The sequence below is a fragment of the Oculina patagonica genome, chromosome 7, assembly GCF_052425735.1.
Source record: "Oculina patagonica isolate OP01 chromosome 7, crgOcupat, whole genome shotgun sequence".
Lineage (NCBI taxonomy): Eukaryota > Metazoa > Cnidaria > Anthozoa > Scleractinia > Oculinidae > Oculina > Oculina patagonica.
The window spans coordinates 24,418,374-24,433,460 of record NC_135764.1 but is presented as its reverse complement, the minus strand read 5'-3'; the positions used below and the strand labels follow the sequence as shown (position 1 = coordinate 24,433,460).

General features: G+C 37.6%; 2 protein-coding genes across 2 annotated transcripts; one reads left to right on the top strand and one right to left on the bottom strand.

Annotated features, from left to right (window-relative positions):
• Positions 1 to 682: 682 nt before the first annotated feature.
• On the top strand, positions 683 to 11,216 carry LOC144661610 (uncharacterized). Its single transcript, XM_078522412.1, has 9 exons — positions 683 to 761; positions 866 to 900; positions 2,411 to 2,496; positions 3,384 to 3,456; positions 4,352 to 4,832; positions 6,119 to 6,778; positions 8,182 to 8,411; positions 8,791 to 8,913; positions 9,411 to 11,216. Exons 1-9 carry the CDS (start codon positions 695 to 697, stop codon positions 9,426 to 9,428), a joined length of 1,773 nt encoding a protein of 590 aa, XP_078378538.1. The 5' UTR covers positions 683 to 694; the 3' UTR covers positions 9,429 to 11,216.
• Positions 11,217 to 11,857: 641 nt separating this feature from the next.
• Positions 11,858 to 14,647, bottom strand: LOC144661611 (protein SPO16 homolog). The gene is made up of 6 exons (XM_078522413.1): positions 14,507 to 14,647; positions 14,294 to 14,423; positions 14,081 to 14,182; positions 13,775 to 13,853; positions 12,950 to 13,067; positions 11,858 to 12,038 (listed from the first exon to the last, which is right to left on the bottom strand). The coding sequence occupies exons 1-6, from the start codon at positions 14,616 to 14,618 to the stop codon at positions 11,896 to 11,898; spliced, it is 684 nt and encodes a 227-aa protein (XP_078378539.1). The 5' UTR covers positions 14,619 to 14,647; the 3' UTR covers positions 11,858 to 11,895.
• Between the last annotated feature and the right edge of the window lie 440 nt (positions 14,648 to 15,087).

Below are 15,087 nucleotides of genomic sequence, written 5' to 3'. Positions count from 1 at the left end.
ATCTCTTGTTCAAGAAATGCTCGTACCAGACGTCACTCTAAGTGCTTATAAAACCAAATTGATTGCAAGGCTGGTACAACGGCAGGAGGGCAAGATTTATAGTACTGACCCTGAAGAAGACTAGCTCTGCTAGTTGAAATATTGGCCAATAAATCTTGCCCTCCTGCCGTTGTACCAGCCTTGCAATCAATTTGGTTTTTTCGTCAGCAAACATGACGTCATCGAGAAAGAGAAATTAGCATATATTTATAGAAATTCTCTTGATGATAAGCAGCGTTTTGGATTTTTTGGAGCAACTTTCGAGCAACTTATTATCAGAAGCAACTTTTTTGGATTTTTGGAGCAACTTTTGAGCAACTTTTTGAGAAATTACGGGCAACGTTTTGGGAAATCTCGAGCAACTTGTGGAAAGCCCTACCAACCAGCTTTTTGATGCACTTTTGATTTTGACAACATAGAAGTACTTCCAGCTAGCTGTGCTTCGAGTTCCACTGAAAACTGTCCTGCCTTGGCAACTTGATCAGCGACGGGAAATAAGGGAAATTCATTGCTCCGCAAAGAAAGCGGGGAAATAAAGATTTCGTGATTTTTTTTTTTCCCAGTTCGATTTTTTCTTTCATTTCCCGGAAGTTCACCGTGCGTGAGGTCACTCTTTCGCAACGTCACGTGACCTAACTTTGCATTGACCGTAAACATGGCGGGTTCTGTGGAGGCGAGATTCGACGCTGCAGTAAATGTGGTGCGATCAATGCCAAAGAAAGGTATAAACTGCATTTTAACAGAAAGATCTTATAAATCAGGGATGATTCATCCTTCTCTAGTTTGCATTCTCCTTAACATGCGTGTTTTCTGTTAAAATTTTAAGGTGCTTACCAGCCTTCCTACGATACGATGTTGAAGGTTTGTGTGACTAAAGTCATTTTTTCTACGATTTATTTATTTGCATGGCTACGTACTAATATAGAGTGTTCTCTCAATGATTTAAGATATTTTTAGTCTCTTTCTTTCATTCTAGACTGAGCTATAAGTCCTTAGCGGATTAATTGAACACAAATAACTTTTAACCTTGTGTTTTCTTATTCAACAAAAACCACGTATAAGCTTAAGTTTTGGTATAGAACTCATTGTAATGTGTCAAGTGGACAAAACTTCGACTTCTATTACATTATTTGTTTATCATTTTATCACGTAGCCCTTGATTTATGACTTGGTTGGAAAATCGTGAGAAAAAGATATTGATCTTATTATGAAGCTTATTATTTGGCCAATATATATACAGTATACTTACATATAACGTGTAGATTACATGACTGCGTGCTATATAAAGGTTAAAAACTTTTTTCAGACAAACTTAATAGGCTTCAGAAAAATCCATTTGGCCATTTGCTGTCTGCTTATACCAAGGGGGACTGTTTTTTTTACACTGATGAACAATCTAATTGTGACATATAATAAAATATTTAGAGAAATTAACTTAACTAGCAAAAGTAATTTGCATTTGCTTTGGTTTTGCATTGCTGCGCTTAGTTGTTGGTTTAAATAAAATTATCTTGCACCACGTTCTCAACCAATCAGAAGTTAAACCAAAACCAATTGTGACTCACTCACACACGTTTTCCCACGCTTCATGCTGGCCTACATGAATTTGGTTTGAGTTTCGTTCGGTTCACTGGATTGTCTGTGTCCTTTGTAATTGGCCAGAATGATTAACTTCGGTTTTGGTTTTATGACACAATCAAAATTGTTCTAGTATGATGTTGTTTTCAGATTTCAATTTTGGATCTTTTTTTGTTTTCAAAGCTTGCAAAAAAGATCCCAGTGCAGGGTTGGAAACTAAAATTTCGGAGCACTCGCCATCTGGGCGAGTGACCTTCAAATTGCGCTCGCCCAGATAAATTTTCTCTCGCCCAGTCTCCTCCATTAAAGAAAGGAAAATTTAGTCCCCCTCCTCTAACAATTTTAATCACGTTCAATACTCATTGTGCCACAGTGGTGGTCGATCATGATACAGACTGCAATCTAATTCTTGAATGAAAAATCGCCAAAAAAGACCTTACTTTACAATTTAACCATGAGCATGCTTACTTCAAAAGTTGATATGCAGTTTTCAATTTGATACATCTTCCCAAATTCCTGTATGTTGCAAGCAAAGTGTCGAAATTGTACAGAAAAAGAGGCAGGAAAAGCAATCTTGCCGCGTTTCGTGGATCAGTGGACGCTTATTTTGAAAACTATAATCTGGATGTGAAAATCGTACTCGCCAAACTGGGCAAGTGATCCGTGATTTGTACTCGCCCGACAGTTTTCACACTCGCCTGGGCGAGTGGGCGAGCGCTAATTTCCAACCCTGCAGTGTCTACTTAATTCATTAAGTAAACATAATTTTAAAGTATCATTTCTTTATTTTCAGTTTTATGCATTTTACAAGCAAGCAAAGGAGGGAGAATGTTCTGAATCAGAGCCTGGGTTTTGGGATGTAGTGAGAAAAGCAAAATGGTAATTTTTTATTTAACAGCCATGCCAGTCTGTGTCAACAGATGTTAAGACGGTTTCTGCTGAATATTCGAGCAATAGAGGCAAAAGTAAAGTTACAAAAAGACCTCATAGCATTGACACATTTTCAATCAGATATTGAGAAGAATATATTTAGCTCTCAAGTTGACCCCGTGAGAGAAAAACGAATATGAAGTTCTCCATATTTTAGTTAAAATGGACGTTTCACATCAGTTCAAAAGAAAACAACACACGTTTTAAGCTTTTCTTACGAGGTTTGACATCAAATTTCCCATAATGGTTAAAAATTTTAACTGGGTCAATTTGAGAAATGAATTACAGTTAGAGGTTTTAAACAGTATACAAAATGTTACTGTGCTATGAGTAGATTTTTGGTAATTAACTTTGCCACTTATTGCTCAAAACCTTGCACGGAATTGGTCTTAATCGTCTTGTGCTTAAAGGCTGTTGTTATTTCACTAGTGACAGGGATGGGGGTAGAGTCTTAATCAGAAGCACAGAGTTTAACAATCTAGTGAAAATCAAAGTTAACCAATTTCAAAAAAAAAAACAGAGTCCTAAGCAGAGCTCCGATTTAGCTTTTGACTCAGTTACTTATTAGCTTGTGAAAAATTGATTGTCAGACGCGTCTCGAGAGAAACGAGACACGTCTCGCGAGAAACAAGACGCCTGTCACGAGAAATGAGACGAGAGGTGGTTACTTACATTTGAGCGGTACTGTAGAAGTGTCTGTAAGGAGAAGTTCAACTGTATTTGTGGAGAATATGAGAACTTCTATTGAATGCAGGGTTGTCTTGCTAATGCAGTCTCATAAATATTTCATATTATTTGAAAGTACAACTAACAGGGGTTTTTTTCGCTTATAACAGGAAGGCTTGGAATGGGCTGGGTCAGATGTCAAAGCAAGAAGCTATGGTGTCTTATGTCTCTGAACTAAAACAGGTAAAAGTGACATTGTGTAAACTATGTTCACATAATGTTTAATTTCTTTAAAGGAAATTACGTTGTACTAAGAAAATAGATTAACCTGAGTCCCTGTATTAAGCAGACACCCTAAAGTGAACAGTAGCAAAGGTCCCATTATTTCTTCCCTTTTCCCTTCTTTGCTGTTTGTCTGCTTATTTGTAAGTGTCAGCTTATTAAAGGTTTGGCTGTAGTATTATTTTCCATAAACTACTCGCACCATGCTGCATCTTGCCAAAGTCAAAAACACAGCATGAAGATAAAACCAGGTGCAAAGTGTGGATCTCTAATGTGGTATTCAAAAAAATGTATATGTTGCAGTTAATTTTTGATCTCAGTTAATTTTTTATTTTAACTAGTTAGTTTTTTTTTAACTAGTTTTTTTATTATTATTCTAGGTTAATAAGTAGAAAAAGTAGAACACCTACCCTCCCTTGATATCTTATACATGTACTCCCCCCATCCTTACTACCTCTCCCCTACTATCTCTTCCCCTCCCCCTAAGATATTTTTTTTTTCTTTTTTACTAACCTGCACTGGATTTGAACTCTCAACCTCTGGATTTGCTGTCCAACCTCTTATCCACTGTGCCACGTAGGAAATGTTGGGTGAACCACTATTTTTTAAAAATATATGATACCCTAACCCCATTATTTAACTAGTTAAAAAAATCAACTAGTTAGGGAAAACTAACTAGTTAAAATAAAAAATAAACTGAGATCAAAAATTAACTGCAACATATATACTCTAAGAGTATATACATTTTTTTGAATACCACATTAGAGATCCACACTTTTTTTTTTACACTAAATGGCTAGGAGTGGTTTTGAAACCATAGTCTTTACAAATTAAACCAATCTACCTGCATTTTTAGGTTATGCAAAACTTGCCAGATGGTGATGAGGCAGCAGAATTCAGTGAAGTGCTCAAGTCATTCTACAAATTAGTATATGAAGGTGAAGATGAGAAACCTCCTGCAATTCTTAAAGTCTTTGAAAATGAGGAAAAAGCTGCAGAAAAGATCAAGGTCAATGGTGATTTTAAATCAAAAGGACACCATGCACCGCAGCATGAAAATGTGCCAAATGGATACACAAATGCACATGATGTTAACGGCGCCTGTGAGGAGTTTCCAGTGAAGGTGAATGGATTCCCGCATAGAGATAGCATGGACATTAGAGCAGGGTTTCCACATAGGGATAGTTTGGCCCTCAAAAGCAGAAAAGACTATGATTTAAATGGCTTGAATCCGGTTCTGATTATATCTTCGGATGAGTTGAAAGAAGAGAATGATGAAGAACTGAAGGAGGAGGAAGATGATGACGATAGTGGAATTCAGAATGGAATGTCTGAAGGTATGTTTTACTTTTACTACACTAGGCCAGCGTGCAAAGAAATGCTTGTCCGATGGCCTGGAGCAATGGATGTTATCCTTGACTTGCTCAACGGGCAAATGAAGGTGTTCAGGGAAAACTTTCGAGGAAATTGATCATGCTTTTAAGGATTTGTTGGAGTTAGTACGTCCTAATTTCTTTGCACCCTGCTAGACTAACCACGTGCTTGCAAAAAAAAAATTGTGATATCTTTTTTTGTTCCATTGTATGCTGAAGGCTCCCCCGGGCCCAGAGGACCTGAGGCTGGATGCAGCCTAGTTTCTCTTAAATTAACTTATCAGTCTTAAGACTGTGAATTACATCTACATCTACATTTATTAAGTTGATAAAATCTTGCAAAACATCACATCAACTATAAATAAAAGCCAAAATAAATACAAAATATGTACATATGCATATGCAATGTCAGAATAGCAGGATAATTATAATAAATAATAATTCTTAATTACAATTTACTTTACTTATTTCACATGCTTCTCTAATTTAATTTGAAATCAGATAATGACTTGCAATTCACTAAGTCAGCGGGCAGTAAGTTCCACTCTGTTATTGATCTAGGAAAAAAAGAAAACTTAAAAACGTCCTTAGATACTTTTGGTATCCTATACTTAAAAACATGGCTATTGCGTGTTCTTTTTTCACTGTTTGGTATTAAGTGTTCTTCCGTGGTTATGTCTACTAGTTTATTACCTAAGTTTGTACATTAGAGTCAGTCTGTTTTTCTTTCGTCTTGTTTCTAATGTGTCCCAATTTTTTTCAAGTCAGATAACATGTCTGTCACACTAGCTGTTTTGTTGTTAAGTTTTGAGGGCAAAAACGGGCAGCTTTTCTTTGAACTCTCTCCAGGGTTGATATATCTTTTTTGTGGTGTGGGTCCCACGAGGCACTTGCGTACTCCAATTTGAATCACTACTACTGTTATCAAAGGTCTTGATAATAGCAGGCAAGTAAAGATTTAAAAGAAAACGACAAATTTTTTAAGTTTACAAAACATGTCTCATCAAAAACCACTGTCATCTTCATTTTCAAGAAGATATACAAAGCGTTGAACGTGAATAATAAGTAGACTGCAAAATGCTTAATTTAATTGTGAAGGATTCAACAGTAGTCGAGCGTAGCCTCCTGTTCATGTTTCATGTGTATCATGGGATTTGTATTCTGTTAAAGATTGACTGTACCCCCCTTCCCTTAATGCTATTAGACAAAATATTTGAAAATTTAATCTGCTGTCTAATTCTTATTCTCAGTTCCACCTTTGACTCCAAGTAATGCCGAGTTACTGAGACCTAAAGGGAAAAGTAGTGCAATTATGACCAGCGATGAGAGTGAGGAAGATGAATTTTGTGACACTTTAGACCCTGAACATCTGCAACAATTACAGAACGGAAATCACAAAGAAGCAGAAAAGCTCAATCTTGATGACACGCTTCAAAGACTAGATTCAGCAATGAACAGCAACTCTAGTAGCTCACCAGAACATGCCACAAACTCAACCTTGTCAGAATCTGAAAATTCTGATTTAGAAAGTGATCTAAAAGGCTCGCAGCTTCTGACGAGCACGCCGTATGCCAAGCATGTAACTTTTGCTGTAGAAGGTAGTGATTCTAGTGCACCCACTGTTGTTAATTCAGACTTGTCCGAGGTTGAACCCTTGGTCAGTGAGGAATGCTTTTCGGAGGTGACTCCTGTTGTTGAGAATGGACATGGTAGTGAAACCAGTGTAGTCACAACAGAGTATGACACGCTTACACCTTTTGATCAAGTCCCCAAAAGGCCTGCGGGAATCCTCAAGTCGCAACATGCTACAAGGGAATGTGGTGGGGGCGATGCTAACCAACAGCCACCTACCAGTGGGCGGAGTCACACAGGTCGGACAAGGCAATCACAAGGAGCTAGGAATAGAGAAGGTAACGGTAGTATTTCAATAATTTTAATAAAACAGTTATTATGTGTTTGGGCTTCAGCAAATGTGGCTGCATATTTTCTGGAACTGTAACTTACAGTGCCTGACCTTGAATTTTAATAGCCCTGATGTACGATATATTAAATTTCTAAACATGACTCTGAGGCTTTCAGGTTGAAAATGCAAACTTCCCCTTGTCTGTTAACTCCCACAAGACTTTTATTAGTGAGTGATTGACTTGATACAATGAAAACAAAACCAAATATTTTATAGAAGTTGGACCAGAAAGCCTTGGTGCCATGTTTGCATTTAAAATATTATATTGAATACCATAAAATCCCGATTATAAGTCCCTGCCGGCTTTTAAGCCCCCTGGTTACAGGCCCATCTACCTGGAAACAAAAAAGTACAATCATGTACATCTGGTTATAAACCCCCTCCCCCCTGGATATAACCCCCCCTCCCTCTGCTGGATGATAGTACAGTCGAAGCTCTCATAAGCGGACACCCTCGGGACGCGAAAAAAGTGTCTGCAACTGGAGCTGGCCGCTTACGAGAATGGTTCTTGTAAGCGGCCACTAGAGGTGTAGGGGATAGATGGCCGCTTACGGGAGCTTGCCCAGCTAACATAATGGTAATATGCATGTTAGTGGTGTTTCGAAATGTAACCGGACGTGGATGACAACAAAACAAACATTGAAATATGGTACTGTAATTAATGTAAAATCATTGTGACAAACGGCGATGTGAAGTTGATTGATTAATACAAGATACAGAGGTTTTTATATGATTTTCTTTGCGGTGTCCGCTTACGGGAGCTTAAAAACAAAGAAAATGTCTAAGTCGTAATCTCGTAAAGTGTCCATGGCCGCTTACGGGAATGTCCGCTTACGAGAATGTAAAAATACAGAGTTTGTATGGGAGAAAAAACGGGGTTTCTAACAAGGTGGCCGTAAGTAGAGCTGTCCGCTTACGAGAGTGTCCGTTAAGAGAGCTTCGACTGTACTAAACATTGCTAAATGTTGTGTTACTATGCCTTTTGAACTTCAAAACGTATTTCGATCAACATCTGCCATGGCTCGTTTTGAAACGTTTTTTTATTTTTTTTATTTTGCTTATACATGTAAGCCCCCCTGGATATAAGCCTTCCTGTTTATAAGCCCCACCTAAAACCCCTTACGAAGTTATATAAGTTCAGGGCTTATAACCAGGAATTCACAGTATGTCAAATGGGCTAGTGTGTTTTATAAGTAGTCTACACAGGCTGAAAGCTAATAACCAGCTGACAAATAGTTACATAATTATTTGAAATTCCTTCAGTCATGTGTTGAAATTTCTTCTCAATTTTCTTTGTCATGCAAGAAAAAAATGTAAAATAATGCTTATTAAATGTTCACAATCCACAAGGTTCTAGTACTGTGAGTGGAGTGAGCCGTCCTCCAAGAGGACACCGACGAAGAAGTGATAGTGACAGTGAAGATGAACTGACAAGCGATCATACAAGTGGTCCAGACTACGACTCGGCAGGGGATGAAATCAACGACAGGATATTGCAAGCTCTTGAGAGGCTGCATCAGGATATGAAAAGTGTACTGAGACGGCTCGGCACAATGGAGGAGGCAGTGTTGTCACGGCAGGTGGGTTGTACTGTTTCTAGTCGTGATAAAATTAGGGAAGATTAAATTTTCAACCTGAGAACAGGCTTGCCACATGGCAGGAAATGTTCAGGGGCAAACAAAATTCTTGAAACTCGGGGAAAAGTCAGGGAATTTTATTTTGAGTCAGGGAAAATTGACATTTTGAAGAAGAAAAGTCAATACTGTAACACCTGATTTAACATCATTGATGTGGAAGAAACATTTTAGGTCAATGTGTATGACCCAGCTCAGTGATGTGTTTACTCGAGTTTTACAATACTCAGTTGAAAAGAGTAACAGAGTCATGATTGGTTGATGTCTTAGTTGTTGGGATATACACTCAGGTGAAATATTTTGATTCTTTTTCCCTGCTATCCAGGATGCAGCTTCAAGATCTGACCAGCCTTGGTGGAAAGCTTATATTCCATCAAAACCCTTGTTGTTCCTGATCCTTTGGCCGTTCATTGTGAACATTGTCTTTTACTACTTTAGACGAAGAAAGGTGAGCCTACTACAAATAAATGAACAAACCAACTAATAAATCAATCAAGGAACCAAACAATCAGTAAATAAATATCAACAAACAAATGCACAAGTGAGCCATGAATGAACAAAATTAAGAACATGTTTAAGAACAGAGAAACTAATTCATATAACCTTTATTTGCACGTGATTAAAAGTCAAAGCTACAGTACAATTTCCTCATTATTTTGTCTTGTCTGTAACTGTGCTTTCTGTAAAATGTTCTTCAATTGGTATAGGACTTAATGGAGCCAAAACCATTCGTGGAATTGCATGTATTTTAGGCATTGTACTCAGTTATAATTGGTTACGGCAATTAGATATTTTTGGAACACCATTATGTTCATTGTCTGTCCCCTTAGAATACATTTAACATCAATTGATAAGTAATTAATGTAATGTAGTGGCCATTATTAAATCAGAGAATTTGTACAAAAACAAACTAACAAAAATCATCTTGTTTCCTTACTTTGACAGAATTCACAGCAAAGATAATGTTGACGAACTTAACGAGCACACATGAATGCTGTGTGCAATTATGCCATGGCTTGCATGGACGCTAATAGTACATCTGGATACAATCTTTAAGAAAAAGGATTTTTAACTACACCTCACATCTATGGCCAAACTTTGAAAGAAGATCAGTTACAGATCAAGAAGAAACAAGAATAACAGAGCTGAAACAACAGTGTTAGTTTCTAAAGCAGTTGTTCTGCTGTATTTCCGAGTTTGATCACAAAAACATGTGGTTTATTATCAACTTACATGTACAAGTAAAATTATGATTTATCAGGTTGGGTTATAAACCACAATTTTTAAGATTAAATTTAGCGTTACTAGTATTAATACCATTCATAAGGTTTGATGTTAGTTTCATTGTATGAAATTCAATATCTACGTACATGTTGTGTGCCAATCAAATAGCATGTTAGAAAGGAGGAGGGGTCTAGAAATGGATCCATCAACGTAAAAAAAAATCACATTTATTTTAGTCACTTCTGTCAATAAAATGTGGTTTGGGGGCAAACGTTTCAGAAATACAGATGCATGAATGGGATTTGACCCTATTTTCATTTCAAAAGCAAAATTTTTTTATAAGCCCCATTGGCTCCTTAAAGGAGATATAATTTAACTTAGGTACACTCACATCAAGATATTAGTTTTTATTGAAGAAAAACAGTTGTGCATTGTATTCTTAGACACCGCTCCACAGTAGTGCTTTTCTGTTTTTTTTTTTTTTTATCAATGAATTTTTTCCTGCTGTCCACGCTGATATGGACAATAGGTGAAAATGCATCAACAGAAATGAATTAGTGTGGACAGGGCTTTTCTTAGGATTTTTGCTGATCCAGAATGCAAGCATACAACAGTTTCCATCCTTTAAACACAAACACGAAATTAATTTCATATTGTTTTCGATATTATTAAATAATACATTCCCTCAATAACTAATTTCAATCAAAGTTTTCAGAGCACAATCCAAACGGGAAACAATGGCAGAAGCAGCATACTTGATTGCCATGCCAACATTATTTTCATATAATTATCCCAAAGCCTTCTAGGTTAATCAGTGCACATTTTATGGACAAGTTGCTGAGATGGGTGTTTGTGTGAAAGTTTACCTCACAAATAAAATGTTGTCCCCATCACAATACCATTTTACCACCTTAGGCTCCTATGCAGCCATTCGTTTGGCTTATCGCACAATCTTAGAAAAACGTATTGTAGTGAGACAAAAGAATGTCTGCATTGAAGGCTGCATGCTTGTCTCATAAGAAAATTGTAAGATACCTGGAGATGCTTTAAAACTTAGACAGTGTTCCAGATAAAAGCGAGCCTCAGGTCAAAAACCCATAAGGTCAGCTACATGACCCAACGAATAAATAGAAAACGTCTAGTCAGGGTTGTAGCTAAGAAAACACTTACCGGTAGCCGGCTCATTAGCCCAGCTGGCTTTTCTGGTCTTGGCAGCTTTAAAAGTTTACCCAAGTCTTTGCTTTCATGTGAAATTTCAGCCAGATTGAAGTCCTTGTTCAGCCAGTGAAAATAGCCGGCAGCTGGCTCTTAGCGACATCCTGTCTAGTGATTTGATGCAAGTAGAAGGTATTTGACCCATTTGGAATTCCTTGTTGACAACTTGCCTTATAACCTTTATGTTGCTTTTAGGTTACACCATCTGTTTGGTTTCATTTGCTTACAGCAGCAAAACTTCTTAAATTATGCACAAAGTTATCAAAGACATGAATTATTTTTACTGATTGATATAACTGATTGGAGACTTATTCTTTTTAATTGTCACTTTGCACTTACAATACATACACTGACAATGATTTTATTATAATTATCATGTCAAGTTTCATACAAGCGGAGACAAAAAAATTACCGTACTTTTCCATAATTGAAAATTTTCACATTTCAGTTTTGTTGCTAGGGTTAAAGGTTAAAGCGGGTGACAACTCTAATAGATGCTGGGTCATTTTTTTCGATTTCTCAGATTGGTTAGGTTTTCAAGCTCCCTGATTGGGGACAATTCCTTTGATTCCCACCAAAAAATTGTTGTACTTCCCAAAACAGTGTTTATAAGAGTTGTTACCACACCCTTAAAGTTCAAAACATTCCATAAAAAATAATTTTGTCATACAACAGTAAAGGTAAAAATAATTTTCTTTCTTAACTGTGGTATTTATAAGAGTTGTTAGCACACCCTTACAGTTCAAAACATTCCATAAAAAATAATTTTGTCATACGACAGTAAAGGTAAAAATAATTTTCTTTCTTAACTGTGGTATTTGTTATTGGTCAACAATCATTGTATTGATTGTGTGAAATTTATATTATTTAACGAAAGAGAACTCTGTACAATTAATCCTGTTTGAAAGTGGTTCAAATTAATTTTAGTATTCGATTTAAAATAACAATAAAGACTCAGCAGTCGTTAAACTTAAATCTGTATGGAGTCTGTTTAAATCAGTATGGAGTCTTTTTCAAAGAAGTTGATGATTTTCTGTGCAGTGTGGTGATCCAAGCTACAGTCCATCAAATCTTCCTCAGTGGCCTGTGACACTCTGGCCACAGTCTTACAACCATCCTGCAGCACCAAGCATTCTTGACTAGTGTTAAGGAAAGTACCCTAGTTTTAACCCATTGACTCTTGAGAGTTTCCCCCTATTCCCAGAAGATTTCCACCTGTTCCCAGCCAAACAGCCCAAAATCTCATTTAAAGATGGAAACTAACATTCCCCTTCACTGTGACGCAATTACCTCTACTTTGCATTTGGGCAATCCAAAATAACAAACCTTGGAGAAAGGTTTTGGGTATGAAAAGATAAAGTGCAAGACTCAAACCCTTGATAAATGTGGTGAAAATGAGGGGGGGGGGGTGGTGGGGTGGGGTGGGGTGGTGGTTAGTAATACTGCTATTATGATTCCCACTATTTTAAAAAAGATATTGTGGGTTGACCTGTCACCAGTTTTTTATATTGAGAAAATTGTAAATCATGGAGGCTGATACCTCAATTCTGAGATGATTGAGATCTGATTGTTATTATGTCAACGTTGTCAGTAAGTTTTGAAGACAGTGGCTTTATCATTGGAGTAGGTTGCTGATTTTGCCATCTTTTCCTAAAGAAATTTCAGTCGGTCATCACAAAGTGCAAGGCAGCAAGGCGTGCTAAGCATTTGGTTAGTCTAGATCACACTCCCGTTAGCCTTAATAGCACTCCGGTTAGCCTACAGTTAGCTTAGGGAGCTTACGGTTAGCCTTTTTAATTGGAGTAGGGTTTTTTTCCTCTTATACCTCGCTGCCTCGCCTTGCATGCCTCACAGCCTTGCCTCGCATGCCTCGCTGCCTTGCACACTTATAAGACTCAATTTGAGATGAATAGCTCGGCAGAGAAGTCAGCCAATGTCATGAAATAGATGGTGTTTTGACTGGCAGTCAGCTACTTTTGACAACCCTGTGTACGTTCACAATGAACTTTATGTCAAATATCCAGACTTTTCACTGTCAAGGATACCATGATTACTGAGTCCTATGTTGGCAAGGACACGAAGAACAACATTATCACTGACTGTTGACTCTTGTAACTTTTTCATTCTTTCCTGAATCACTCCTGCCATTGGTTTACATGTAACCTGCAAAGCAAGGAATATCCTTTCAAAAAATTATTTTTGTACAGCAAACCCTCTATGGAAATCCACAATCAAAGGGGACGGGTAAGAACAGAAGAGTAAAGCGGCTGGAACACTACAGGAGGCAGGATAAGTGATGAGGAAAGTGGGATTCCCAAGGTGTCAAAATCAAAAGAGACAAGAAACATTATGTAATATTTTGTAATCTTCTTCTTCAGGCACATCCTCTTCAGGAGTCATCCGCCCTTCAACATGTCTTGTTTTGGTCCCACAGCGTGTCTAGCCCGCTCCTGACCTTACTGGTTTAGGTCCAGGGTGGGTCATTTATTGAGTCACTGACCACTCACCTTCTTTTGAAGACATTCAGTGAAAAAGGGAGTGGTACTCTAGATCCCCTTTCACCCAGAGGTGGAAGTTACTAAGAGTTGGGTGGGGAGCCTGGAGTAAAAGGTATTGGGAGTAGGAAGCTTAGACCCCCCCCTGTTCCCCCTCCCATTAATCATGCAAAGATAAAGCAGAAAATACAATCTACAGTAATTCACACATATCACTTATCACGGCCATAAAATATTCCCAATGTTGTAATGTCTAACATACACAAACTTCTAGAACCTTTTAGCTCCAAAAATTTATGTCTGGCTTTGAGAGTTTAGAACGTATACTTTACTATTATCCTGCCAACATTTATGCATTCTTTTGCTACAACACACCTTGGCAATAGTTAGCATACAGTCAACACATTCTTTAGCACTGTGGGAAGGAATGAATCTTGCATTTGCTCCTAAAAACCTTAGAAGAAATCAAATCATGTTTAGCTATTTTATGAATAATTGTTTTCCTCCCCACCGTTTAAACATAATCAAAACCATGGTAAACCAAGGTAATTAGATATAGCTAAATTGCCAACAGCTATAACACTGAGAATTTCATGACAAAATGAAGCTCGTAGTTCGATAGAAGAAACGATAAGCTTAAGTGACGCTGTCATAGATATTCGCTGCTAAATTATATTTTACCTGTTCTGCAGTGCTACTAATGCTTGCATTTCTTCAGGTCCCATTCGAGCAGCTACGAGAATGACAAAAGCTCTTCGATGTAGCTGATTTAATCTCTGTATCCTAAGAAAAAGTACAACAACCATATTGAAGTCGCCGTTTTTTACGACATACAGACAATGCAAAGAAGAAATATCATTTTGGCGTCGCGTAATTTGTAAACGGTTGTTTTACCTGTCTATAATGTCTTGATTCATTGAATACTGCCCGTCGTTCTCTTTGAATACCTGATCCAAAGGCACGATCATGAAAGCGACAGAGGACAGGGGAAAAATAACAACTCCTTGGCCAGTTGTGTCTGTAACTAAAATAAAACTTTACAGTTAATATTTGCTTGGAATCCATAAGAACAAACAATTTTCTCTTTTGTTTGGATTATAATTATACCTCTCACTTTATGGCTTTGCCCCAGGAGTCTATGAACCTCGCTTTGTTCCAGAGATTTGTTCAGTATTATCGGCCAAGTTGAAGGCAACCCGTCCGCCATATTATCCGCCATATTGGTAGTGAAATGAGCGCCGTTTCCCAGGCTTTCTCGTCCTTTGACAAACAACCCGAAGGCGTCCGAAAGAAATCCGAAAGATGGCCCAAAGTTTCCGATTCTAAATGTCCAATCAGAAATAAAATTAGAACTCCGAAAGTTGGTTCGCCTGTTTCATACATAAGGTGAGCATTAATAAAGGGTAAGACTTGCTTCGTTCGTTTTAAAGTTATGATTCGGCTTAACAGTCTTGCTTCACTTTTCTTTGTTCTGGATATCCCAGAACGAAGCTTACCCTTCAGCAAAGTGTTATTCCGTACCACGTGGCCCACGTTTGCTGCAAATTATTAAGGGCCCATTACATCGTCATCACCTTAAAACGGTTAATTTTGTCCCTCATAAACTACTACATAATCACGATTCCTCTAAATGCAGATCAAATGCAACTCCAAACGAATTGTAGCCTCTTTTTGGCCACTATTCTCAC

Excerpts from the sequence above, each read along its gene's own strand:
- LOC144661611 (XM_078522413.1), bottom strand. The coding sequence starts at position 14,618 with ATGGCGGATAATATGGCGGACGGGTTGCCTTCAACTTGGCCGATAATA. Across the intron at positions 13,854-14,080 it reads TTAGTAGCACTGCAGAACAG|GTTTTTAGGAGCAAATGCAA; the intron begins GTAAAATATAAT and ends ATTTCTTCTAAG. Across the intron at positions 13,068-13,774 it reads GTATGCTAACTATTGCCAAG|GTTACATGTAAACCAATGGC; the intron begins GTGTGTTGTAGC and ends CTTGCTTTGCAG.
- LOC144661610 (XM_078522412.1), top strand. The coding sequence starts at position 695 with ATGGCGGGTTCTGTGGAGGCGAGATTCGACGCTGCAGTAAATGTGGTG. Across the intron at positions 901-2,410 it reads CCTACGATACGATGTTGAAG|TTTTATGCATTTTACAAGCA; the intron begins GTTTGTGTGACT and ends CTTTATTTTCAG. Across the intron at positions 2,497-3,383 it reads GTAGTGAGAAAAGCAAAATG|GAAGGCTTGGAATGGGCTGG; the intron begins GTAATTTTTTAT and ends CGCTTATAACAG.